Below are 24148 nucleotides of genomic sequence, written 5' to 3'. Positions count from 1 at the left end.
ACACAGGACATACAGGCACATGCATTACTTGGAGACATCTCATTTTAAGAGCATATTTATTTCTTGTGAATCGTTAACAATGGAAGAATTTTTTCTAGGATAGCAAAATAATCAATTTCCAAAGAAATGTTTTTAAAAAACTACACTCAAGTCTTTGCTGGACATAGGACACTAGTTATTTTACTAAAGTTAAAAACCATGTGAATTGGGAGAGCTAACAGTTGACATGATTCATCCTCAAGAGTGGATCAAGACTAAACAGAACTCACTGCCCCCAAATTTTGGGCACCCCCAGAACACACTCTACCTGTCCCCAGACTCCACCATGGAGTTCCATTATCACCCAGTCTTTCTTGTTTCCCGTTCCTTACTTTTGTCCATGCCATCCCACACCAATTCATTCCTAAATTTTACCTTCCCCTCCCCATATTCTCCAGCTCACCCTTCGGAAAGCAGACTTCCTATTTTTCATGCACTGTTTTGGTGGACACCTTGAAGGCCACAAGGTTCAGAGTCCAGGGATCTTGTTTTAACATAACCCTGTTCTCTCAAGTAAAAGTACACCAACTAACACACATTAACTGCTGTGTCAGGGCTGTCCTTGCTCTAGGTCACAGAATACAGGCAATGGGGGCAACACTCTGGTCTTTGGGAAAACAAGCTTTCTAACACCAATCTTTCACCACATATTAGACTGTGCACCAGATATATGGGAAATGTATTCCACACTGTATTAAACATGCTCTGTTAGCATTATCTATTAGATCTAAATTAAAGCACATTTTCCCCACTATAAATAGTTAACTTAGATTTTAAATGTGTGACTTAAACCGGTCTCTTAAAGATTTAACTGTCATTAAATATAAGTGTCAATGAACTCAATTGTTGTTTATCAATTATAAATACATAGTATAGGCAATCCCAAGACCTTGTCAGGATCAGAATGCTGGGAGCACCGGTGCTAGCCCAGTGGGGGCCCTAAGCAGGAATATTTTTGGTGCCTCCCCCACACAACACATACTAATAATTAATGGGGGCTGGTGGGGCGTGAGCTGCTTGGGGCCCTAAGCAATTGCTTAGTTTCCTGATGCCTACTGACAGGACTGGCTGCCATGGTAACAAGGTTTCTCCACTGACCTAATTTCGTAGCAGAAATTATTGAAAAAGAAGGAATATTCATCAAAGAACTAAAACCAAAATCAAATGTAACGTTTCATACATTGTATATGGGCTCAGTTAAAAAAATGGGAGAGAAAGTTAAAACAGAAAAATATAAGTAATCATTTTACAATATATGACAAGTTCTGATATGTGTTATATGAAGTAAAATAAGAGTATCATACAATCATATGAAGTATAGACCTTCCTTCCTATACAGGAGTGATGGGTCTTTACTGAGTTACGTTTTATGGTCTCTGATATTCAGTGATGGAAAAATAATCTTCCTGTGATTTAGATGGGCTAAATGATTCAATTTAAACAGGAAATTCTTTCCTACATTATCCTGAACTATCTGATTTTGTGGCCAAAAAAACCTGAGCAGTTGATCATATCATCTCCCTCAACAATAGAATCAGCAGTAGGTCTTATCTCTCTCGACTCCTGCATTGGATGAAACAGGATGGTGAGCCTTGCTTTGGAAATCCTCTCCCCATGGGCCATGTAGTGATAGAGCTCAGTGACCTCTCTCTCTCTCAATATTTGGTCCACTACCCTAGAGGGAAGAAGTCAGACTTCCAGGACAATAATTGCCAGGATCACTTTTCTTTCCTTTTTGGAAGATTGAGGGGGCGAGAGAAAGAGAATGCTTTACCGACTGAAAACAACTGCTCATACAGGCAGAAGAGGGAAATGCCATCTGAAGAGGGAGTAGAGTAGAAGAAAACTGAAGTATAAATGCTATAGAACAGATGTGGCCAAATCGCAGCTCGTAAGCCACATGCAGCTCTTTTACAGTTAAGTGTGGCTCGTGGAGCCAACCACATCCCCATTCTCTGCCTATCAGACTGGGGGCGGGGGCTCGAGGCTCTGCACAGGGTGGTGGGCCTTGGGGGTTCAGCCCCATGGGAGGTGCCTGCTGGGCCTAGGGGCTTCTGCCCTGTGTGGGGGGAGCTCAGGGTTGGAGCCCCGGCTGGTGCTTCAGCCCCCTGGCCAGAATGCCTGGCTCTCAAACTTCTGAAGATCATCCTATGCTGCTCGGATGGTCAGTGAGTTTGGCCACCCCTGCTATAGAATTGCAACTGGCTTGTAGATTAGGAGACAATATAAGGTTCCGTTCATGGGAAAAATAGGTATGGGAAAATATGAAAGTGGAATATAGTATCAACTACAGGCAGACAGATTTTACAGTAGAATTCCTAGTGAGAAAGTGATTTAGAGGAAAGGAGTTCCCACACAGATTGGCAGCACAAGTATAATAGTAACACCTTCCCTACCCCCTGAACTTTGTAAAATCTCAGGGGAAATAAGAAGATGACAAAACTGGATAAGCAAAAGCCCCAATCCTGTAAGCACTGATGCACATGCTTAAGAATAAGTATGCTTGTCAGTGGTTGCAGGATTGGATCCCAAGTGAGAAGGTATGGATTAAGTGGATCAGAGATAAGATATTAAATGGAATGATTGTATACAGAATTAGGAAAGATAGGAAGGCAGTTTTTAACTGGATTCACAGATAGAAAAGAAGCGACTGAAAAGGATACAGGAAATAATTTGCTCAAAATAGTCTAGATCTTACAAAAGTTTAAAAGAGCAGGAGTTTAGGAAAACCATAAAAGGAGAAATTAAAATAGTGATGACAAAATGTGATTAAGGAACGAATAAGATATTTTATCAGATTCATGGTATGGATGAGTTCTGGCAATTTTCTGAGGGTGGTAAAAATCAGATTTCTAGACAAAACTGGTGCAGTAAGAAGAGAGACTGTAGTCAAGGAGGACTAAACAATTCCTGATACTGGGAACAAACTTCAGGTTTGAATTAAAGAGACCATTCCATGTTGCTGACTATCCAAGAGGATTTTGTAGAAAAAGAGCACTTCTGTTTTTGAAGCATTTGGTATTAATCTAGAATTTGAAGAGTCAAAAGAAGCAATAGTTAGAAAGATAGGCTATAGAAAGATGAGAGTGCAAGTCAACAGAGATGTAGATTGGGGTTCATTTGCACTGCAGGAGCATCTGAGGCTGGATCAAACAATGAGATACCCAAAAAGAGAAGCAGATGGTTGAGGTAGAGCCACTCAAATAACCTGAAGGAAAACAGTAATTTTCTCTTTACCAATGAGATTGTTCCATGCCAAACACATTATGTGTATGAACTAGATTGTAAGCTCTCTGGGGGAAGGCATCATATCTTCTTATTTGCTTACAAACAGCAAAGCAAACTAATGCAGTTCACCACCACCACCAAATACCACACAAGAACACGTTTGGTAGGAGAGTATTTAAAACATGAAGAGGAAAGTGCCCAAAATACCATTTTTTACTTTACATACTCAAGGCTAAAAACTGCATAAGAAACTGTACAGAACGAACAAGATGAGAAGAGGGGTATCTATGATTAAAGGCAAGTGAACTGTAGGTCATTAACCAACCCTCTTATTAAATAATGCCAGCCAAGTGGTATACTAGTTAGACCAACTTTTCAGTGATCCAATACATACAAAATGTATAAATCCTGTAAGAAGGAATCATACACAACAGAAGGGCCAAATCTGAAATGTATTCAGCATCCAGCAGCTCCCATTGTTCTTACTGGGAGCTACCGGGTGCTGAACATTTTTGTAAATCTGGCACAGAAGATATTACTGAAGAGGAATAGAATGACAGATGCCACTACTAAAGAGCAAAGTCTAAAATGAGTTAGTTGGTGACACCACACATTAAACAAATTTTGATTTCATTTTATTGTTACAGGACAAAAACAAACCTGTATAAAAGTCATTTTTTAAAAATCTGATACAAACTCACTTCCTACTTACGGGCAGTGCTCTGTAAGTGCTATAATACTGAAAAAAGTGGCCCAGCTAATTGGCTACTATTTGGTGTATATGCAGAACACTATATTCTAGTTAATTTAGATACTAAACATCTTTTACATTCATCTGTTTTAAAATGCTGCACTGTATATAGACAGTTATTTCCAAGCATATGGTGTTCAAAACACTCAAAGAAAAGTAATTTCCTACTCCAAAGTTAAGTTGCTAAAAATTAATAATAGTGAAGTATCAGCAGCATTTTCTCCTGATAAGTTTTGCCTACGCAGATTTCCTGATGATATCCAGTTTCTGTGATAGAAAAACTTCAAGAAGTTTTAATGTAGGAAAAAAGATTACTCTAGAAGAGAGATTAGAGGAGTGTAACTGCACTTACGTTCTGAAAAAATATTTTACCCTGACCCACAGATGCTTACCAAAGGTGCAGCTCTTGTTGGCTCCAAACTAGGCCTAGGTGCTGTTGAGTACATGTAGTTAAACAGTCGATCTATTTTTCTCAGAGGGACACCACCTCCTTGATCACTTATCTACAGAAAAAAGTCAAGGTTTTACTTGAACACTAAATATCTGCTCGGGAACAGAAAGTTCAAGCATCAAACACAAAAAAAGCATTATTTGAATCACTTGTATAAACATTAATGCAAATGGAATGAGTGCCAGAACCTATACATAGTACATAATTTAGTCCTTGTAAAATTAAAGATAAATTTATCGAAAACATTACTAATGTGAGCATTTCTTTGAAAGTCAGTTCAGCAGTGTAAAAATATTATTAGTTTACCTTTATGGATAGATCTTCTTTCCCCAAAGTGACTAATGTTTTAATTGATGGATAGCCTTCTTTCCTACCTTCATGTAATTCCACGGTAGCTCTCATTGAGTTCTAAAGTTAAAACCATATGTTTTAGATTCTGATATATTCTTCACCTCAACTTTACCATAAATACTTTTAGTAACAATGTACAAATCGGATACATTTTCACTGTGTTATTCTGAAAAACTTGTGAATAAAACTGCCCTAAATTTGCGTACATGGATACAGAAGAGGATATACCTGAGTGAACTCAAGATATACTTGACAGGAGGTCAACTGTCAATTTATTACATTTTTATATTGTAATACTTTACTGTAAAAGTAACTTAATATTTCTATTGGATACCTCACCATAAAAGCACAAAACAATACAGTAGAACCTCAGAGTTAGGAACACCAGAGTTACAAACTGACCAGTCAATCACAAACCTCATTTGGAATTGGAAGTACACATTCAGGCAGCAGCAGAGACAAAACAAAAACAACAAAAGAAGAAGCAAATATAGTACAATACTGTGTTAAATGTACACTACTAAAAAGATAAAAGGAAAGCAGCATTTTGCTTATGCATAGTAAAATTTCAAAGCTGTATTAACTCAATGTTCAGTTGTAAACTTTTGAAAGAATAATCATAACGTTTTGTTCAGTTACCAACATTTCAGAGTTACAAACAACCCCCATTTCCAAGATGTTCATAACTCGGAGGTTCTATTGTAAAGAAATGTATTTCTACATTAAATTCATACATACCAAGACTGCCCACTTCCACAGTACAGAAATTAACACTTGTATTAGTCATACAGAGTAAATAAATCACTATACTTTGAAAATGACAAAGTGCAATAGAAGTATGGTAAAGCCTTGATGTTCCTGACCCACATCAAAACTGTTATGTTGCAGACATTTAATCAATGCAATTTGCACTCACAGTACATCAGAAATTGAACACCATTTTTACAGCTACTACTGTGTGTTTGACTTTTATATTAGTGCACGAATGATATCATTTTAGTTTTATAAACACATCTACAGCATCACTCCACAAAGTTGCACCAACTCTGTCCTAGAGTAAGTCACATATCATATAGCTCATGACAGGACAGGGGAAAGATAGCAGTCGAGTACATGCACATTAATGGAGAACACAAAAAGAAAAATATATTCTTTGGAAAAACTCCACATTGCTTTCTACTGAATGTATTTGTTTTCTTTAATTTCTAAAATGTGTCAAATTATGCCTTTCTGGGAACTTGCACATTATTTCACAAAACACACAATTTTTGCACTGTAATGTCTCTCCTATTCTCTCTGCTTTACAGTTTAACTTGTCAGTTATTCTGAACATTAGTAAACAATTTTTTTAAAAGTTACACCATTCAAAAAGAAAACTGACATCCTTCAAGAGGGGCACTAGCATCCACCCAAATATCCCAGCCTTTAAACCATCCAATAAGGCAAAAATCCTGAGCAAAATAATAAGGTCTTGTACTGTACCATTAAGGGTAGTGTTAGAAATTTTACCACAAGCTGTTTTGAGTCAACCAGATACAGAAAGGAGTACAGTCATCACTGGAGTGTCAATGAGTGTTTGAAGTATGTGCGCTAGGGAAGGGCACAAGGGCTAACTTTCATCACATCACTCCAAACTTTCAGAAACAAAAAGTATGAGAACACGAGGAAGAATTACTTTTGCAAACATTATGACTGAGAAGAACCTTAACTACAACATACAATTACAATCAGAGCATTAATAAATCTTACCTACCTTGAACAACTCAAATAGCATATGAAACAGATGTGAGGGTACGTAGACTACTTGAATAGGCTTGCTTGGAGATTTAGCTAGAAATAAATAAAACTTAGCTAAAAAAAAAATGTCAACATATTCCCCTTGTGGTATCACAGTTCACTCCATCTACTGCAGTAAGCTGAATTTGTAACAAATAAAGACAACTGTATAACTATGTTCTCTCTCACTCTCCAAATGTGTAATAGTGGAACTTGAAAACATACTTTACAATTAAACACAGAATGCAGTCATATCAGAAGATAAGTAGAATCAGGCCTGGTAATTACCTACACAAGATAACTTGAAGGAAAGCAAAGGCAGCTGCTGGAAATGATATCTGATTCATCATGCAGCACTTTCCCCTCAGCATCAAGTATTAAACAAATGCTCCTCTATGTTAGGGTGCTCCTCCCACTGGAATCACTTTATTTAACTAATCAACTTCTTTGTTGCCTTAGAAGGGAGAGGAATTAGGAGGGCAAGGAAAGAGACCTCTTTGTATATGATATTTGAATCCTGCAGTAACTCAATTTAAAATCTTATCTATTGACTAAACAACAGCTAGCAAGTATACTTGTTCTATTAAACTTCTATACCCCCCTCCCCTGTATTTCCTGGAGCACTTAAAATAAAATGAACTTCCTATTACCATTGAACTCTTCAACTTCCAACTCTGGTGCAACCAGATAGTACTGCTCACACAACATCTTAGCTGTTTCATAAGCATCTGTGAAAGAATAAAAGAGCATACTTTATTGTGAATTCTGCATTTATGCAAAAAGGCTAGCAATGTTCATTCAACATCTCAAAATAACAAGGTTGCAAGCAGATATCTGACTTTTTAGGCACTGGCTTACAAGTCTGAAATCAGTGTGCATTTTCACTGTTATTTTTACTGTGTATCTATGTTCCCATCCCCCAAGAAAGGGCACATTATCTTAAAAAAGGATTTACTATCCGAAGTCCTGAGTTATAAGGGTTGTGCAAGTAGAGGCACACAACAGTCATCTTGCCTTGGAAATTTATAGTAGTATGAGAGCATACTTAACAGCACACAACAGGGAAAAAGGCATCCTTAGGACAAGGGCCAAGGGGTGGGTTACAAGATCTAGCAACTCTGGAATGGTTTAAACTGAGTAGGTAAAAGTAGTTGAGTATAGGCCAGCTGCCGTTCACTAAGCCCGCCTTCAATTGTTGTTTTATTTAGAAAAGATACAGTCTGACAGTTTCTCCTACTGTATCCATGTGCTGTGTTGCCAGAATGCTTCAAATCCTCTGGAAGGATAGAATGTTATAACATACGTTTGGGGACGCTGGAGCCCAAAGAGGGCACAATCAAGATTGCAAGGTGGGATTGGTGTGTACCATAACCCTGTATTTAAGAGATTTAAGCACAGGTGCACCTTGACATTCTGGAAGGGTACAAGGCACTATAGGCCAACCTTAAATCTGAATTTACAAAGTTTTTAGCCCATGAACTTCCCTGTTTTTTTGAGTAAGTGGTGATAGTGCGGGGGTCATGGTTGCAGGACACCTGTGGTGGGGGAGCACAAAGCCTTCCTGGGAACACCTCACTGCCACTCAACTACCAGTTCTGTTCTCCTCCTGGCCCCTTCATGCCCCCAGTAGGATTGGAAGGACTTGGAGAAAGGAAGAGGGGGGCAGCGAGGAGCATACATATCACCTGCAGTCAGCAAAACGGAGTGGAACGAAGCCCCAAACTTTGTACTCCAATTTGGGAGCTAGTTTAGAGTGAGGGGGTCTATGCACAAAACTCTACAAACAGGAGGATTGCAAAGGTGTAAAGATGCTTATTCATCTCAATGGGATGTTCTCAGATGAAGGAGAACACCCATGAAGATGAATACAGTCTGATACAATAACTCTGAGAGGGGGTAATTGATGATTTCATCTCAATGAGTGTTCTCCTCCCTCTCTTCCCCAAAATCTACCCCAGCTTCTGTTGTGGAATACCAATTTTCAGGGCAATATAACTATGCAAGTGGGTTTTAGAGCCGTTTGAATAATAAAGTGAACTCCTTATTGGGGGAGTTGAGGCAGGGCTTATCTGAGGAACCCTTTCCCCAAATGACTCCAAATTCACAACCAGTAGTATATACCTTTGGCTTTAATATGGCACAGCAATATTATGATAGTCCAATACTACCACCATAGGTAGGGCTGCACCAAGATTTCCTTTTTAACAGGGGTAAAAAAAAAAAAAATCCTACAAAAATTATCTTTTGCATTAGAATATCATTTTAAAATATTTATTGTAGTTTGTACATTGCTTGATATTAGTAGTTTATATCATTTGAGGTTTGTTCTGACTATTTTAAGAAGGGCTAAGCGACCGAATTTTTTTTAATGGCTTACATTTTCTTCAAATCCCTTTGTCATAGGGAAAAAAAATGATTATTTATCTTACTTACAGATGTGGTGTCCATATGTAGTCCTCTCAGTGTACATGGGAATCTTTTGGCCAGCAGCCTGCATTGGCCCATCCCTACATCCTGTGTGTCCTTGCCCCCGCTCCCAAGGGCATAAAAGAACAGAGCAGGGCCAACTGCCTTTCACTTCCTTTGCCAAAACAGAATCCAGGTGTTAAAGGACTCTGTACCAGAAGGGAAGGAGGGCGGGTCACAGAATACATATGGACAACACAACTCAAAAAGAACCAGTTATGTAAGACATCTTTTTTTCTTCTTTGAGTGGTTGTCTACACACACAGACACACACACACTTTCCACTCTTGGTGACTTTCGAGAAGTAACCTGATGCTAAGAAGTGAATGCTCAGAGCCTATTTAGAGATTGTAATACAGCTCTGCCAAAATGGACAGCTGGCTCTATGTGTCTTTACAGGGGAATAGTGTTTATGGAATGCATGCACAGAACTCCAGGTGGCTTCTCCATGAATTTCAGAAATCAGGACACTTCTGAAAGAAGCGGCATGAGCCCTTGTGGAGTGAGCTTTAACTTGACTAGTAGACTTTAATCTATCTACCTGGTAGCATTTTAATAAACTCTGATATCCACTTAGATATTTTTTGGATGATACAGCCTGACCTGTAATCCCTTCTGCAAAGGCAATAAACAATCTAGAAAGAGTGCTCTTAACACATTCAGAGAGTGGAGCTTCACTTTACTGTCACTAGAGTGAAAGAAAAACATGTAAGCGAACAGTTCTGGAGGTCTAAGAGAAACTTTGTCCTTGTGAAAAACAGTTTCCAATAGGGCTGCCATGAATGCTTATAATTCTCCTTTGAGCTGATGTAATCACACTAAGAATTCAAAAGCCAACCCCTCTCTCCCCAGTCTCTCCCCCAAAATCAACCCAGCTAAAACCACATTGTTAAGGAAAAGTTAGCATATGTGACTTCATTTTGGTTTGGGGCCCACCATTGTTTAAATGCCAGCACATCATACACCAGGAGGAGTGATTCTTAGATACTGAATCCCTGTGAAAATCCTCCTCCTTGTCTCCAGCCTGCCTTGACTCCCAGTATCTGGTTTTTGTTAGTCTCTAACTCCCTGTCTCTTGGCCTTGATGTGAGGCCTCCCATTCTGATAATAAAAGTTACTGATGCATGGCTTTAGGACCATGTTGTATAATTAACATACTGGTATAGCACGAGGAATGCACCAAGCAGGGATAGGTGGTAGATAAGACAAGGGTTTGTTTATTGGCTAAGGTTTCCGATGCATGAGGGCAACATGCTTTGCTAAAAAGTATATAACCTTTGTATAATCTGTATTCAGGGTCCCCCCCGGCTAGCAGGGGGGCACCACGCTCGAGCGTAATAAACTTAGTGTCTTTTGGGAACTCTGCAGTTGTGGACTTTGTTTCTGTGCCTCAGCCTAGATTCGAACTGTGCGTGACCTATCAGGTATAATTCGCAGCATTGGGTGCGTGTCCTACCAGATGTAATTCGCAGCATTGGTGTGCGTGTCCTACCAGGTGTAATTCGTAACAACATTAAGGTCCCAGGAAGAAGGAGATTCACATATATTGGAGGGAACACATGCGTTAAGACCTTGAGGACCCTAGTCACTTTAAGGTGTGATGATCTAGCGTGATCCTGTATTGGTGGATGGTGAGTTTTCATATGTGCTAGATGAACTCTTACAGAGCTAACAGAGTCCTAATCTCTTTAAGGAGAAGAGATAATCCAAAATTGTAGAAACATCAGACTCTGTGAGGGAGAGGTGATGCTGCTCTGTTCAAATAATGATTTTTCTTCCCACCTGACCACAAACAAATCTTGTGGAGACTTGTCTATTGTAAATCAAAATGGATCAAGATTTCACCATGTTGGTTAACCAGCCAGCATCTAGGCTGAGAGGTGCAGTGAAGCTGGGTGTGGCTGAAGGATGAAGAAGTTACTCACCTTGTACACTAACAATGGTTCTTTGAGATGTGTGTCCCTAAGTGTGCTCCGCTGTAGCTGTGCTTGCATGCTTGCGCGACCAATCAGAGAACTTCGGTAGCAGTGTCCATTAGGCCCACACGCGCTGTCTCCCCTCGCGCCCTACCACAAGGCTAGTCAGCACACGTAGGCTAACCCCTCTCAGTTCCTTCTCAACTGCCCCTGGCTAGAAACAGAGGTATTCACAGTCCGTGAGGACCACTGCTTTCAATTTGCATCTCTATAGTTAGTCTCCTAGTTCTTAGTTGTAGTTCTAATTTTTCCCGTTTTCTTATCTTTTCTCCCTAAAAATAAAAAATAAAAACATTTCCCCCCCCCTCCTTTTTCCTTGTAGGGAATCCTTCCCCCAGTGGGATGTGCCCAGGTCACCGGGCTTCAAGAAGTGCCTCTCTCTTGCAAAGAAGAGATCCCGGTCACAGACAAGCACTCCCAGTGCATTCACTGCTTTGGGAAAGACCACATTCAACAAAAGTGTGGTCTCTGCCAACAACTCAGGCCCTGGTCTCATAAGGACAAATTGCTCAGATAGAAGATTATCTTCATGGAGCCAACTCTCCGGACCCGCGCCACGAGTTACCTGGCAGATGTGAGTCTTCAGCCCAGAGCCTTTAGATGTTGAGGCCTGAGGGGAAGAAACAAGCCACTGACTCCTCTCACAAATAACTGAAAAAGAGAGAGTGGGAAGTCCCCTACAAGGAACCCTGAGATAGCCGCAAATGCTTTCTGGTACACTCGATGCAGACGGTACCTTCTCAGACCAGTACCCATGGCTCATGGAAGTCCTCAGTGGCAGGCACCATTGACAAGCCCATGGTCCCAATGGGCACAGGCACTGAGTCAATGGCACCAAAGGACATGAGTCAGCACTCCTCTAAAAAGACGTTGCTGGTACATGATCCTACATTGATACTGTCATCAACACCTCATTAGGCACCAGAGCGACCAGTATGGTCAAGATCTCCATCCATCCCGGTACCGTCAATGGAATCAAATTGGTTGGTACTGATGGAATTCTAACCCTCTAGGGACCTCCGTGTATCAGATGTTCTGCAGTCTCCTCGGTGCCAAGACCTTCAGACAGAGTCTTCACCTGGCATGGCAATCTTCCTGACTGCCCCCTCACATTCCTCCGCTCTCTAGTGCGGGCTCCGATTGCAAACCTGAGGAGGTGGCATCACAGTACTCATCCCAGGATCTTTACAGTGCCCAATATCAACAGTAGTAATACTGGCAATCTTGGGCTGTATATTGCCACCGTGCCTCTTGAGCTTCCAGTCCAATCCTCAAGGCGCACCTCTTCAGCCGTGTCTTCCAGAGCTTCAGAACCTCTGGAAAAAATAATGGAAGATCACGAGAGCACTGTAGAGGAAGAAGTGACCCCAAGGACCATATCCTCCTAATCCCTGGATAAGGCTGCCTGCCTCTCCTGCCATCTCTGGCAGATGAGTTTTGCCTCTTCCAGGACATGGCCAAGAGAGTGACGGACACTCTCCAAATATCACCAGAGGAAGTCAAGGACACCCACCATCACCTCCTTGACATACTCCACTCATCCTCTTCCTCAAAGATTCCCCTACTATTAATGAGGCCATTCTAGACCTGGCAAGAATCATTTGGCAGACCTCAGCATTGTTGGCACCTACTTGCAAGTGGGCAGACAATAAATATTATGGCCCAGCGTGGGAGACTTCTTCCACCCTCCACACAATTCCATTATGGTGGACATGGTTAATTCCCACAGCCATCAACACCAGATGAGGTCCACTGTCTATGATAGGAACTGGAAGCATTTGGAAGCATGAACTTGAAGCTTTGCTGATTCATACGCTGCTGGGCAGCAGTGACCACAAGTGATCCAGGTGTTGGGTGAGTATAAAAATATTCAGATCTCGAAGAGGGAACTTATTACTACCTATCAGCTTTCTTAGACATTGGTGGTATGGTGGGTGATGTATGTCACAAAACGTGTGCATGTTCTAACAGACCATCATTAACTGGCATTGCCATTCTTTCCAATAATTAAGTAAGCAGGATGTCTAGACATGCGATTTTTCATGTACAACCTGTACCCGCATCTCTAATGTTTCAGCCATTCTTCTGAGGAGATCCTCAAAAGTTTTGTAGTTATCTGGATGTGATGGTGTCGATGATTGTAGACTCTATATGGGAGGGCAATTTGTCTCTGGAGTGGATGGAGGAAGGCTTTCTAACATCTGGAGAGACCCCGGGAGCCCAGTAAAGGCAGGGGTGCGGTCCATAGGCAAACTGTGTATGGAGCCGAAAAGGGGATTGGAGAGTACCAGATAGAACATCTCTCCCTATAATCCCTATGGTTATGTTGATACACATATACCCTAAATTCTCTGACTGAAGTATAGTAGATTCAGGAGTCATAAGGAGAAGCCTCCATACTCTGGTCTGAGGCTGATAAGGAAAAGAAATACTTCTCTAATGGTGAAGCAGGAGTCCCTGTAATTTCTTTGTAATCCCTTATAAACACCATATGTGCACTCTGTGCCAAGCTTCTAATACAACTTGGTACCGATGTGGGACAATGACTTGGAAAGCAGAAATTGCTGCAGCATGTATCAAAGAGGCAGGATCCCAGGAACTGATAGCAGAGCCAATGCTTATCAAGGAACTCTTGGAAGAAGACTGCTCAGATTTGGTTTACCAGATCAGAGGCTGGTCTCAGATTTATCCAAGAGGAAAAGTTTCAGTGAGCTTTTCTTGTTTTCTGAATTTATTATGAAAATGAACAACCAACAGAACAAGTGCTCATGATGTGCCGCTCACTGAATATAAAAATAAACATTTTAAGTGGCCACAATTAAGTGGTATAGCTGTCTTGTCTTGCTTACAATACTTAGCAATACTTAAAACTGCTTGGAGATTTTTGTTCAACCACGAAGATTGAAGCCCCGGTCCCAGATAACAGAAAAAAGTGTTTCAAAGCATTACCTGAAAAAAACCCTAACAACACACACTTAAACAAAACTATACTATGACTATTCTAAAAGTGATCTATACAATTTTAAAAATTAACTATGCAAGTATGCAAAAATAAAACATATTGCTTGCAAGGCTGTGTCTCACCCATGGGCAATAAGAAGGAACCCAAAGACAGTTGGTCCCACTCTGCCATTTTATGCTCTCAGGAGGGAGGCTAGAGGGCACTTATGGTACAGGCCTGGGCCAACAGACACTGCTGGCCAAAAGATTCTAATCTCAAGAGCATGGGGAACGTGGGCACCAAGAGTGGAACACATATGGAAAAGCACTTCAAGAACTCACTTAGAAGGGTGAAACGGATAGGTGTGGACCCTTGGTTTGTGTAGCTTAAATAAATTATTTTAGAAACTATAAATGTGTTTTCTGTGTTTATTTTTCATGATAAATATAAGTTATTATTTTGATTAATGGCAGCATCCTAGTGCTGTGTTACAATGTCAACTTTGCACCAGTCCTTAAAACAGGCTCTCTATCCTGGGTGCATATCTTGAGCCTCAGCCATTCCTTTAATCACACTGACACAGCTGAGAGTCACAGCTACTTGCCACCCCCTTTAAAAAAAAAAAAAAAAACACACACACACACACAGTCCCATTGGTCAGGAATGGGATGAGAAGCATGCATCATGATTACACTGACCAAATGCTACTGCTTACTAGAGTCTTTCATCTTCCCTCTATTTAATTAGGTAATTCAATTTTCCTTGGCAATACTTCTAAAGTAAATCTGATTAAGCATGTGGATTTCACAACACAGCTCTTAAATCAGAAACTGTATTCTCAGGGGACAACTTCCAGAAGACGACCATGCAGAGTACAGGCTGAAAGCAACTAATGATCAAATGTCTAGAAACATGAGCTATGAGAGAAGATTGGAAAAAAAACTTGGTTTGTTTAGTCGGAGAAGAGAAGACTGGGGGGGTGCAGTGGGGCAGGATGGGACATGATAACAGTTTTCAAGTACATAAAAGATTGTTACAAGAAGGAGGGAGAAAAAAATATTCTAATTAACCTCAGAGGATAGGACAAGAAGCAATTAACTTAAACTGCAGCAAGGGAGGTTTAGGTTGGATATTAGGAAAAACTTCCTAACTGTCAGAGCAGCTAAGCACTGGAATAAATTGCCTAGGGAGTCTGTGGAATCTCCATCACTGAAGGTTTTTAAGAACAGATTAGACAAACACCTGTCAGGAATGGTCTAGTTATTACTTAGTGCTGCCTTGGATGAAGGGGACTGGACTAGAAGACCTCTTGAGGTCCCTCCCAGTCCAAAACTCCTATTACTCTTTGCACAAAATATACATTCTTTGAAATCTACTTAGGGCAGAGCTCAAACTCACTGTACATGGGTACTTCTCAGGTTCACTGGCTACAGCATGTCACTTTTTTGGTTTGGTGGACTATTTGGGGTGTCCCTTGTTCAAATGACATCAAATTTTGACTACCAACCCTGCCCCCAGACCTCCTCAAGACACAGCAACTTTCAGCAAATAAACATGAGGATTTTAGAACACTTAGAAAAATCAGTAAGCTAGTCTCAACTAGAGGTGTGTGACTTTATTTGGCAAATAGTAAATTTCCCAAGAAAATGCATTTTGGGGGGTATTGAAACTGAGAATTTGGGTCAAATTCAGCAAATAGTTTTAGCTGGGAAAAAAACCCAAAATGAAAATTTCAAAAATTTCATTTCATATCAACATTTTGTTTCAAAACATCATTTCAAACTGACATTCAAAATAATATTTCATTTTACCTGAATAAAAAAATTCAGTTTTTTGTTTTATCAAGAAAAAACGAACAAATTAAAGTTTTAGTTTGAAACTGTTTTTTTTTCCCCTTCTGATTTTTCAGTTCAGCCACTAAATTAAAAAAAAAATTATTCATCACCTCTAGTCTCATCTTTAACTCGTGGTGCTACTGTCTCACTATAACAAAACTATTGAAGTGACTAAGGATTATACAGCCAAGGCCCAAGTGATCAGTACTTGTTAGATTTAAATGTTGTAATACAGTAGCTTAAATTTCAAGACTCATCTCAATATGATATCAATAATTACTATGGATTAGAACAGAAAGACAAAAATCAAAGGAACATCAAGAATCCATTTTGGTTATATTTCCTGCTTTGGCAATCTATGCCATATCTCCATCTGCTGACAAAAAATTGCAACACAACGCAGACAACAGCTATCTTGAAAACACACTGGACAAAACAGCAATTCTTATAAGGCTGCCATTGTTAACCTATAAAAATAAACTGTTTCGCCAATTACTATGTAAACTGGAAAATATTAATTTATGAAGAATTTCCAACTGCAATGACTTCATAAAAAAGAAAGAGAAAAGCTGAATCTATCAGGTTAGAATTCTTTGATGATATCAAAATAACACAAACTCTTAAAATTTATTCTCGAGCTCTGTAATTTATAGTTACTTATAATTCATACACTAAATTTCACATGGTTTCAACATTCAAAAACTGCTTTTAAAAAAGCTCAGTAAAACATGAGGTCACTTTGGGATAGTCACTTACTCCAAAAGCAAAACTGGGATAAGGTTAATATTAATTTTCAAATGCTTATAAAGCAGCAAGACTGCAGGTAAAACATTACAGACACATCAACTGATACACAAATGTATAACAAAGGGTGAAATAAAGTATCACGTTGCAAGTGGAACTGTATTCAAGCAATCAGTGCTATGCAATTAGTGTATGTGTATATATATATATATATATATATATATATATATATATATATATATATATACACACACACACACACGCAGTTGCTACTTAAATATTAAAAAATGCTTTGTAATTTTGCTGTATTAGAGGCTTGAACAAACTTGTTCTGTAGGAAGAAAAGGAGTACTTGTGGCACCTTAGAGACTAACCAATTTATTTTGAGCATAAGCTTTCGTGAGCTACAGCTCACTTCATCGGATGCATAGTGTGGAAAATACAGAAGATGTTTTTATACACACAAACCATGAAAAAATGAGTGTTTATCACTACAAAAGGTCTTCTCTCCCCCCACCCTACTCTCCTGCTGGTAATAGCTTATCTAAAGTGATCACTCTCCTTACAATGTGTATGATAATCAAGGTGGGCCATTTCCAGCACAAATCCAGGTTTTCTCCCTGACACTTTAGATAAGCTATTACCAACAGGAGAGTGGGTTTGTGGAGCTGGGGGAGGGGGGAGCGGAGGAGGGGAGGGAGAAAACCTGGATTTGTGCTGGAAATGGCCCACCTTGATTATCATACACATATCATAAGTAGATTCCGTAGTTTTAAAAAAGGTGCTTTGTGTTTCACTAGTTTCTCACGTGGTGTCTCTCCTACCTTCATAAGGATCTGAATACCCTCTCCTAGCACTAAGGATTCCCTCCAACTATTTTCTTCATTTTTCTCCCCTCTTTTAAAGCATTGTGGTCACACTCCCTTAGAGGCAATCAGTTTTGCTCCTTGAGTTAATATGGGTGAAATGAGATCAACAGGAAGAGATACCTCCTCTCATGGGTTTAAAATAGTTTCTGCTTCCACTGTGTTCATAGCCCTTGTCGACCCAAGAACTAAAGACCAAGATTTGATGCCCAACACCAGTTCTCATATGGCATCCCAATATTCTTCCACTAGATTACCATCCTGGCATAGTTGGCCACTATGTCTTCACATTGAGAATATATCAACTGAGAATTCAGATACACACATTCCATACACAGAAGACACTAATAGGTACCCAATGTTTGTATGTGCATATGCTCATACGTATGTGTATGAAACACATATATGCATGTGCATTTATTCATGTGTGTATGGAACATTTGTGTGTGATGTACGTACACACACACACACTCCATGGGAGCAACACTGTGTGACAAGGCGTACAGTTACATCAAAACTTCCCTATGTGCTTGGCGCCCAAAGACAAAAGCCAAGAGTTTCTAAATATCTGAAGATTATTCCTGTATTATATTATTCCTGGGGGAATTCTGCAACAAAAAATTAAAAATTATGCACACATTTTCAAATTCTGCAAAATTCTGAATACACCTCTACCCCGATATAACGCTGTACTCAGGAGCCAAAAAATCTTACCGCGTTATATCAAACTTGCTTTGATCCCCCGGAGCGCGCAGCCCCGTCCTCCCGGAGCACTGCTTTACCGCGTTATATCCAAATTCGTGTTATATCAGGTCTCAATATATAGGGGTAGAGGTGTATTTTATTTTTCAAAACACCACAATATAATCACACCAGTTTCAATTAATTTATCATTTATTTCAAAATACCTGTCAGCAAGTATGTCTGTATCGTTACAGACAACAAAAAAGATTCAGGATTATTAATACAGAACTCTGAGTAATAATTCATTTAAAGTACAATACAGAAATATATTTCTCACACCCCTCAGAAGCAGTGCAAAGGCTTGTGGGGAGTCAGGGGTAACAGAGGGTTTGAGGGAGATGGAAGTAACTGCTGGGAAGGAGCCTGGGTCTGAACTTGGAGTGTTGTTGGGTATGGGTGGGAAAAGCATAGAACAGTTTTTTTGCGGGGGGCAGGGAGAGATTGTTAAGGAGCTTCCCCCATGCAGACCCTGGCTGACCTCTAGCCTCTCCCATTCAGTCAGGCACATCTTCCCCTGTCCCACATGTGTCCTTGAACTCCCTGTCCACGTGTCCCTCCACTCCCACTCAGACATCCATTCTCCCCATCCTGATGTGGCTCTACATCGCCTCCCCTGCCTCAGGTAGCCCTGTACCTCCTCCCCCTGTCTCCACGTGTCTCTATGCCCCCACTCAGCCACTCCCATTCCTATGTGTGTCTGTGCCCCCACTCAGTCACCTCCCTCTCCATATCTAGCCCTGTACCTCACTCCCCTTTGTGGCCCTACGCCTCCACTCCCATTCAGCCCCTGCCCCAGTTTGTCCTCCCACACTAGCCCTTATGAACCCCTGTCTGACTCCCCAGCAGCCCCACACTGTCTGTCTCCCCATAGCCCCTGTCTCCTGACCTGGCCTGACAAGTGCTGTGAAGAAGGTAGGCTCTCTCATCTCTAGCTGGCTGGGAGCTGCTGCTTTGTTCTATCACCACAGTGCCCTCTGGTGGCAAAAGGCAGAACCGCAGCAACTTTCCACAGTAGTTATTTTCTGATGGGGCTGGCAGGGGGGAAGCTGCTCTGTTCTAGCACCATAGCGCCCTCTGGTGGGCAAAAAGTGCAAATGCAGCAACTTTCCAGCAGAAGCTTTTTTCTGCACAAAAAAATTAAAATTATGCATGGCTCATTAATTATGCACACACACAGTGGGACAGAATTCCCCTGGGAGTAATTATAACCTCACTTTCTTATGGTGTTTGTTTCTTTATCGTAGAGCCTTACTTGAATAATCGCACAAGAACAGATGACTATGTATATCCCTGATTTCCTTTAGAAAGGATGTCAAGTAGAATATGTATTCTTAAATACTTTTTGGAAAATAATTTAACCACCACATCAAACATAAGTAAAGGATAAAAGATTTTGATCTGTCCTTGAGTAGAAGATAAAGTTATAATTCCATTTTTTGTAACTCTGTTAACATTCCACTAGTTTCAGATTTTTGGATTTTGAGGCCACTAGAAAGTGTGATCTAGTAGATAAAGCAGCAGCCTAAGACACAGAGACATGCATTCCAGTTCCAGTTCTGCCCCTTGCTTGCTGGGTGTCCTTGGACAAGCCTTTACTTCACCCCGTCTTGGGTTTCCTGATATGTAAAAAGGAGATAACTGTACCCACCTTCCTTGTAAAGTACATTGAGATCTACAGATGAAAAGTACTGTAAGAGCTAGATATTGTTAATATTATTAAAAATTTTGATATTTTTATGGCCTTGCTATAAGCAATTAAATGTGTATCATTTTTTAGCGTTTTTTAAAATTTTAATTAAATGGAAATACAACTTCTGCCTTGGACACCTTAACTGGTTATGTATGTGGAACTGTAAATTGGTGTTTGAAACATAATACAAATATTAAATGTATCTCCTTACCTTTTACTACCTCAGCCACATTACAGGTAGGATCAATACTTCCAATATGCTTGGGATGAGCAGGATTAGTGTCTCCACCAAAAAGAAGTGCTAAGAGGAAAAAAAGTTGACAGTTAAGTGAATGGCTATTACATTTAAAACAACATAGAAAAGTTAAATCAGACAATATGTTGACAAGATTCAGTGTCACACTTCAAAAAGATACTCCTCCATAACATTGGTCCCTGATCAAGACTATTGACCTCTCTAGAAAAAACACTTTGTTTAGTAATTATAGCTTGCAATATCTGATATGATATGAGAAGTAAATGCATTGGAGTCCATTTATGTCTATCCAGAAGAAAGAAAAAAAATCTCATAGTTCTCAGGATAGACTAAAGTCAGTACAGATTCAACTGAATTATAAAATGTTCCATTCATATAATTATCTGAGTAGGTAGGAACTGTAAGTTCGATGAGGTATAAAAGGTTTCTAATACTTAGCACCCATACCAACAATAAATTAAACAGAATTCTGTAGGGGTCAAGGCGAAATTACATGAAGCCTCTGTTTTCAAAACTTGTCCTAGCCATCTCTCTTTCAACACTTAAGAGAACCATTTGCCCTAAACTAATCAAGGCTGAATCACTAGAGTTTGTCTACACAAAGAAATTCCACCAGTTTAATTAAAGGTGTAATATTAAACTGGTTTAGTTAAACTGCTGCAACTTTGTACAAACTAATGATATAAGCCAGGTTTAAATTGGTATGAGTGTCCAGATTCAACATTGCACCAGCTAACTAAACCGGTTAACATCACAGTTAGTTAAACGGGTGCAACTGGTGTGTTTAGACTAGGCCTACAAACTCTGATAGGATGAAACCTTTATTCATTAACAACATTTATTTTCTAAGAAGGGCCTTTTTATTTATCTAGCTTTATTGTCTTTTTTCCTATGTCTGGCCAGATTTATTGCTAAGTGGATATACTATTCTAATCTTTTTAGCCTTGTTATACTAGTGCATTTAACACCTTTCACTGATCGTATTATAATTAAAAGTTACTGGATACACAAGTAATTGTTAGGAAAATACATTTTTCCTACCATATAATCCTACCATATGTCGTGTGACCATGTTTCTAAGATGTCACAAACAGCAAAATATTGGACAGGGAATGAAACCCTAGAGCCCATGACACAAATATACACTTCAAGAGATCGTAAGATTGACCTTAACTTTGAAATGCAACAAATATTGATTACTGGGAGCTATGTAAGTAATTCCTTTCATACTACAAGATGAATACCAACAATGGATACTTAAACAGTACAAACCTGAGAATCTAATTTGAGCCAAGTGTGAAAATCAGAACTGCTGTGCTTATTAATAAAGGAAAGAATAAAAATGGAAATCTCAGGTGAGAAATAGTTTCTTTAGAAAAGAAAAAAAGAGGTTGGTGAATTAACAGGAGACAGCATAATTTGCTAGAAACTATTTAGCTTTTAAAATATGCACAGTGAACAAACAAAACAAACTGAAAAGGTGGAAGACTTTTTTTTGTCTGATGATTAAACGTGTCAAATCTACAAGTGGACTGATAGGCAGAGAAGATGTACCATATATACTTGTTCATTAGCCATTCGTTTATAAGCCAACCCTGCAAGATGGATAGGTAAAAACAGCAAAAACTGTACGATCCTTTCATAAGCCACTTCCTGCAGCTCCCATTGGCTGGGAACGGCAAACCGCAGCCACTGGGAGCTGAAGGGCTCTGTGCCTGAGGAAGCTCCAAGTAAACAAAACATCCCGACCCACCAGCGGCTTACCCTGACAGGCTGGGAGCCAAAGTTTGCCAACCCCTGCTGTATTTTAAAAGCTGGCATCACAAGAAACACTCAAAAGTTTTGCTAGAATGATTTTAATGTAATCTAACGAAAAACCTGTTGTTATAACAACTGAACAAATATGTATTCACCTTAAAAATTACAGTTAATATTTAAAATCAGTAAATGGATATTTAAAACAAGTAACTTAGAACAACATGAGACTTTAAAAAGTCTTAAAATCCTTCAAAGCCTGAATCAGTCTCTGATTCACCAAACAGTTCATTAAACTCTGCTTCACTCACAGCTGCACCTGCATGATCATCGTAGATGTCGGCAGTGTCGTTTGACTGATCGAGTGCATTGCTGATACAGCATTTCCTAAATGATTTTTCTATAATTTCCGAGGGAATGGACACCCACGCGTCCTTGATCCACTGGGCGACCAGATTGATTTCGGGCTTCATAAGATTCCCGCCTTTTGCCAATTCGCCATGCCTGAGCACATCCATTCAGACCACATTTTGCATAGCCCGTCTTTAAAGGGTTTGTTCAGGCAGACATCAAGAGGTTGTAGAACTGAAGTTAAGCCTCCAGGTATTACAGCCAAATTAGTTTTCATATTTTTGGCCCATTTTTCACCTCATCCATCTTGCGTGCCCTGAACATGTCCCAAATGAGCATAGCAGGTTTCTTGAAAAGTGCGCCTGGTCTCTTATTCCACACTTTTTCCAGCCATTCAATAGTCCCACTTTCATCCATCCATCCATCCCTTTTCGTGTGCACATATGATGACACCAGCAGGAAATTTCATGTTTGTAGGCAAGGTTTTTCTTTAAAAAAAAAAAAAAAAACAACAACAGGAGGGAGCTTTGATCCATTTGCCAAACAAGATAAAACCACCGTAACATGGATTTTTTCATGGCCAGTGGTTTTAATTAAAACTGTTTTTTCACCAACACTGGTTACCGTTCTGTTGCTCGGGAGATCGAATGTCATTGGCATTTCGTCCATATTTGCTATTTCTGACAGTTCAAATGCATATTCCTTTCGATATTTTATAGTAAGCCTTTGGAAAGATTCGATTTTTTTCTTCCAGATCTCTCGGCCGCTTTTGCGCTATCTTTGTTCGCTGACAAAAACAGAGACTATGACGGTTCATGAAGCGAGTACACCAAGCGGCTGATGCGACAAATACTGATGGCTTTATTGACTTGTATTTGTCGTCTTTTGACATTTGCAGAGCACGCAGACAAATTCCAGTTCTAGTGACAATGTACCCATACAGTCAACATTCAACAACCCAATTACTGAGATCTCTCTCTCCAACTCAGGAAATGAAGTGCACCTCGTTGGACATTTTTTCTTGCTTCTTGGCATGTCTTTTAGTGTTTTATTTTTTTGCCATTCTCTTCCTTGCTTCTCATTGATACAGAATTCATGAGCAGCAGCGCAATTATTGTTTGCTTCTGCATATTCAACAACTTTAAGTTTGAACGCTGCGTGATAAGCAGACCTTTTTCTTTTGATTTCACCATTGTTCATTTTAAATACTAGTATGAAAACAGATTATTATTATTGTAGTTATAGATTCTGTAGGACTTTATATAGGAATGTCACCTGCTTTATTACGATCAAATTATTATTCTTTGTTTATTTCAAAGCAGCCCTGTAGATTGGCACGTCTGTGGGGATAACAGGCAATTTCAATTTTATTAGAGATTCCATTGATTCTGCACGTTATATTTTCATATTGGCTCGAGACTTATGAGGTCCATTGGTAGAAATGCATGAAGAAATCAAATTACACAGTAGCGGACTGACACAGTGCTATAGTACTATCGTTCATTGTATTTTTCTGATTGGCTTGTAAGGCATAGCATTTTGTGAAATGAATGAGTCAAATGTCATGCAGATTTGCAGCACTGCTCTTTTAGTATTCCTTTCAAGCCAATCTAGTCTACTAAAGAAAGCCTTTGCAACTTTAAAAGGCTGCAGTATTGACATCAATAAATGGGTCGGCAAACTTTGGCTCCTGGCCTGTCAGGATAAGCCGCTAGCGGGTCGGGATGTTTTGTTTACTTTGAGCGTCTGCAGGTATGGAGCCCCTCAGTTCCCTGTGGCCACGGTTTGCCATTCTCAGCCAATGGGAGCTGCGAGACTTCCCAACCAATGGGAGCTGCGAGAACAGCGAACCACGGCCACAGGGAGCTGAGGGGCTCCGTGCCTGCAGATGCTCCATGTAAACAAAATGACAATGTATTAGATATTCA

The 24148-nt window shown here is 39.8% G+C and overlaps 1 protein-coding gene across 1 annotated transcript in view; it reads right to left on the bottom strand.

The window, feature by feature from the left end:
* The window catches only part of PDK3 (pyruvate dehydrogenase kinase 3), a 77185-nt gene that overhangs the window by 8439 nt on the left and 44598 nt on the right, over positions 1-24148 (bottom strand). Inside the window, exons 5-9 of the mRNA XM_084650090.1 lie at positions 20070-20159; positions 7247-7324; positions 6574-6650; positions 4776-4877; positions 4411-4521 (exon numbers count right to left, since the gene is read on the bottom strand). Of these exons, the coding sequence (XP_084506216.1) occupies positions 4411-4521; positions 4776-4877; positions 6574-6650; positions 7247-7324; positions 20070-20159 (458 nt within the window). The remainder of the gene's footprint in view (positions 1-4410; positions 4522-4775; positions 4878-6573; positions 6651-7246; positions 7325-20069; positions 20160-24148) is intronic.

The sequence above is a fragment of the Lepidochelys olivacea genome (genome assembly GCF_965140295.1).
Source record: "Lepidochelys olivacea isolate rLepOli2 genome assembly, chromosome: 1".
Taxonomy (NCBI): domain Eukaryota; kingdom Metazoa; phylum Chordata; order Testudines; family Cheloniidae; genus Lepidochelys; species Lepidochelys olivacea.
The sequence above is the reverse complement of the archived record's forward strand: the minus strand, read 5'-3'. Positions and strand labels throughout refer to the sequence as shown.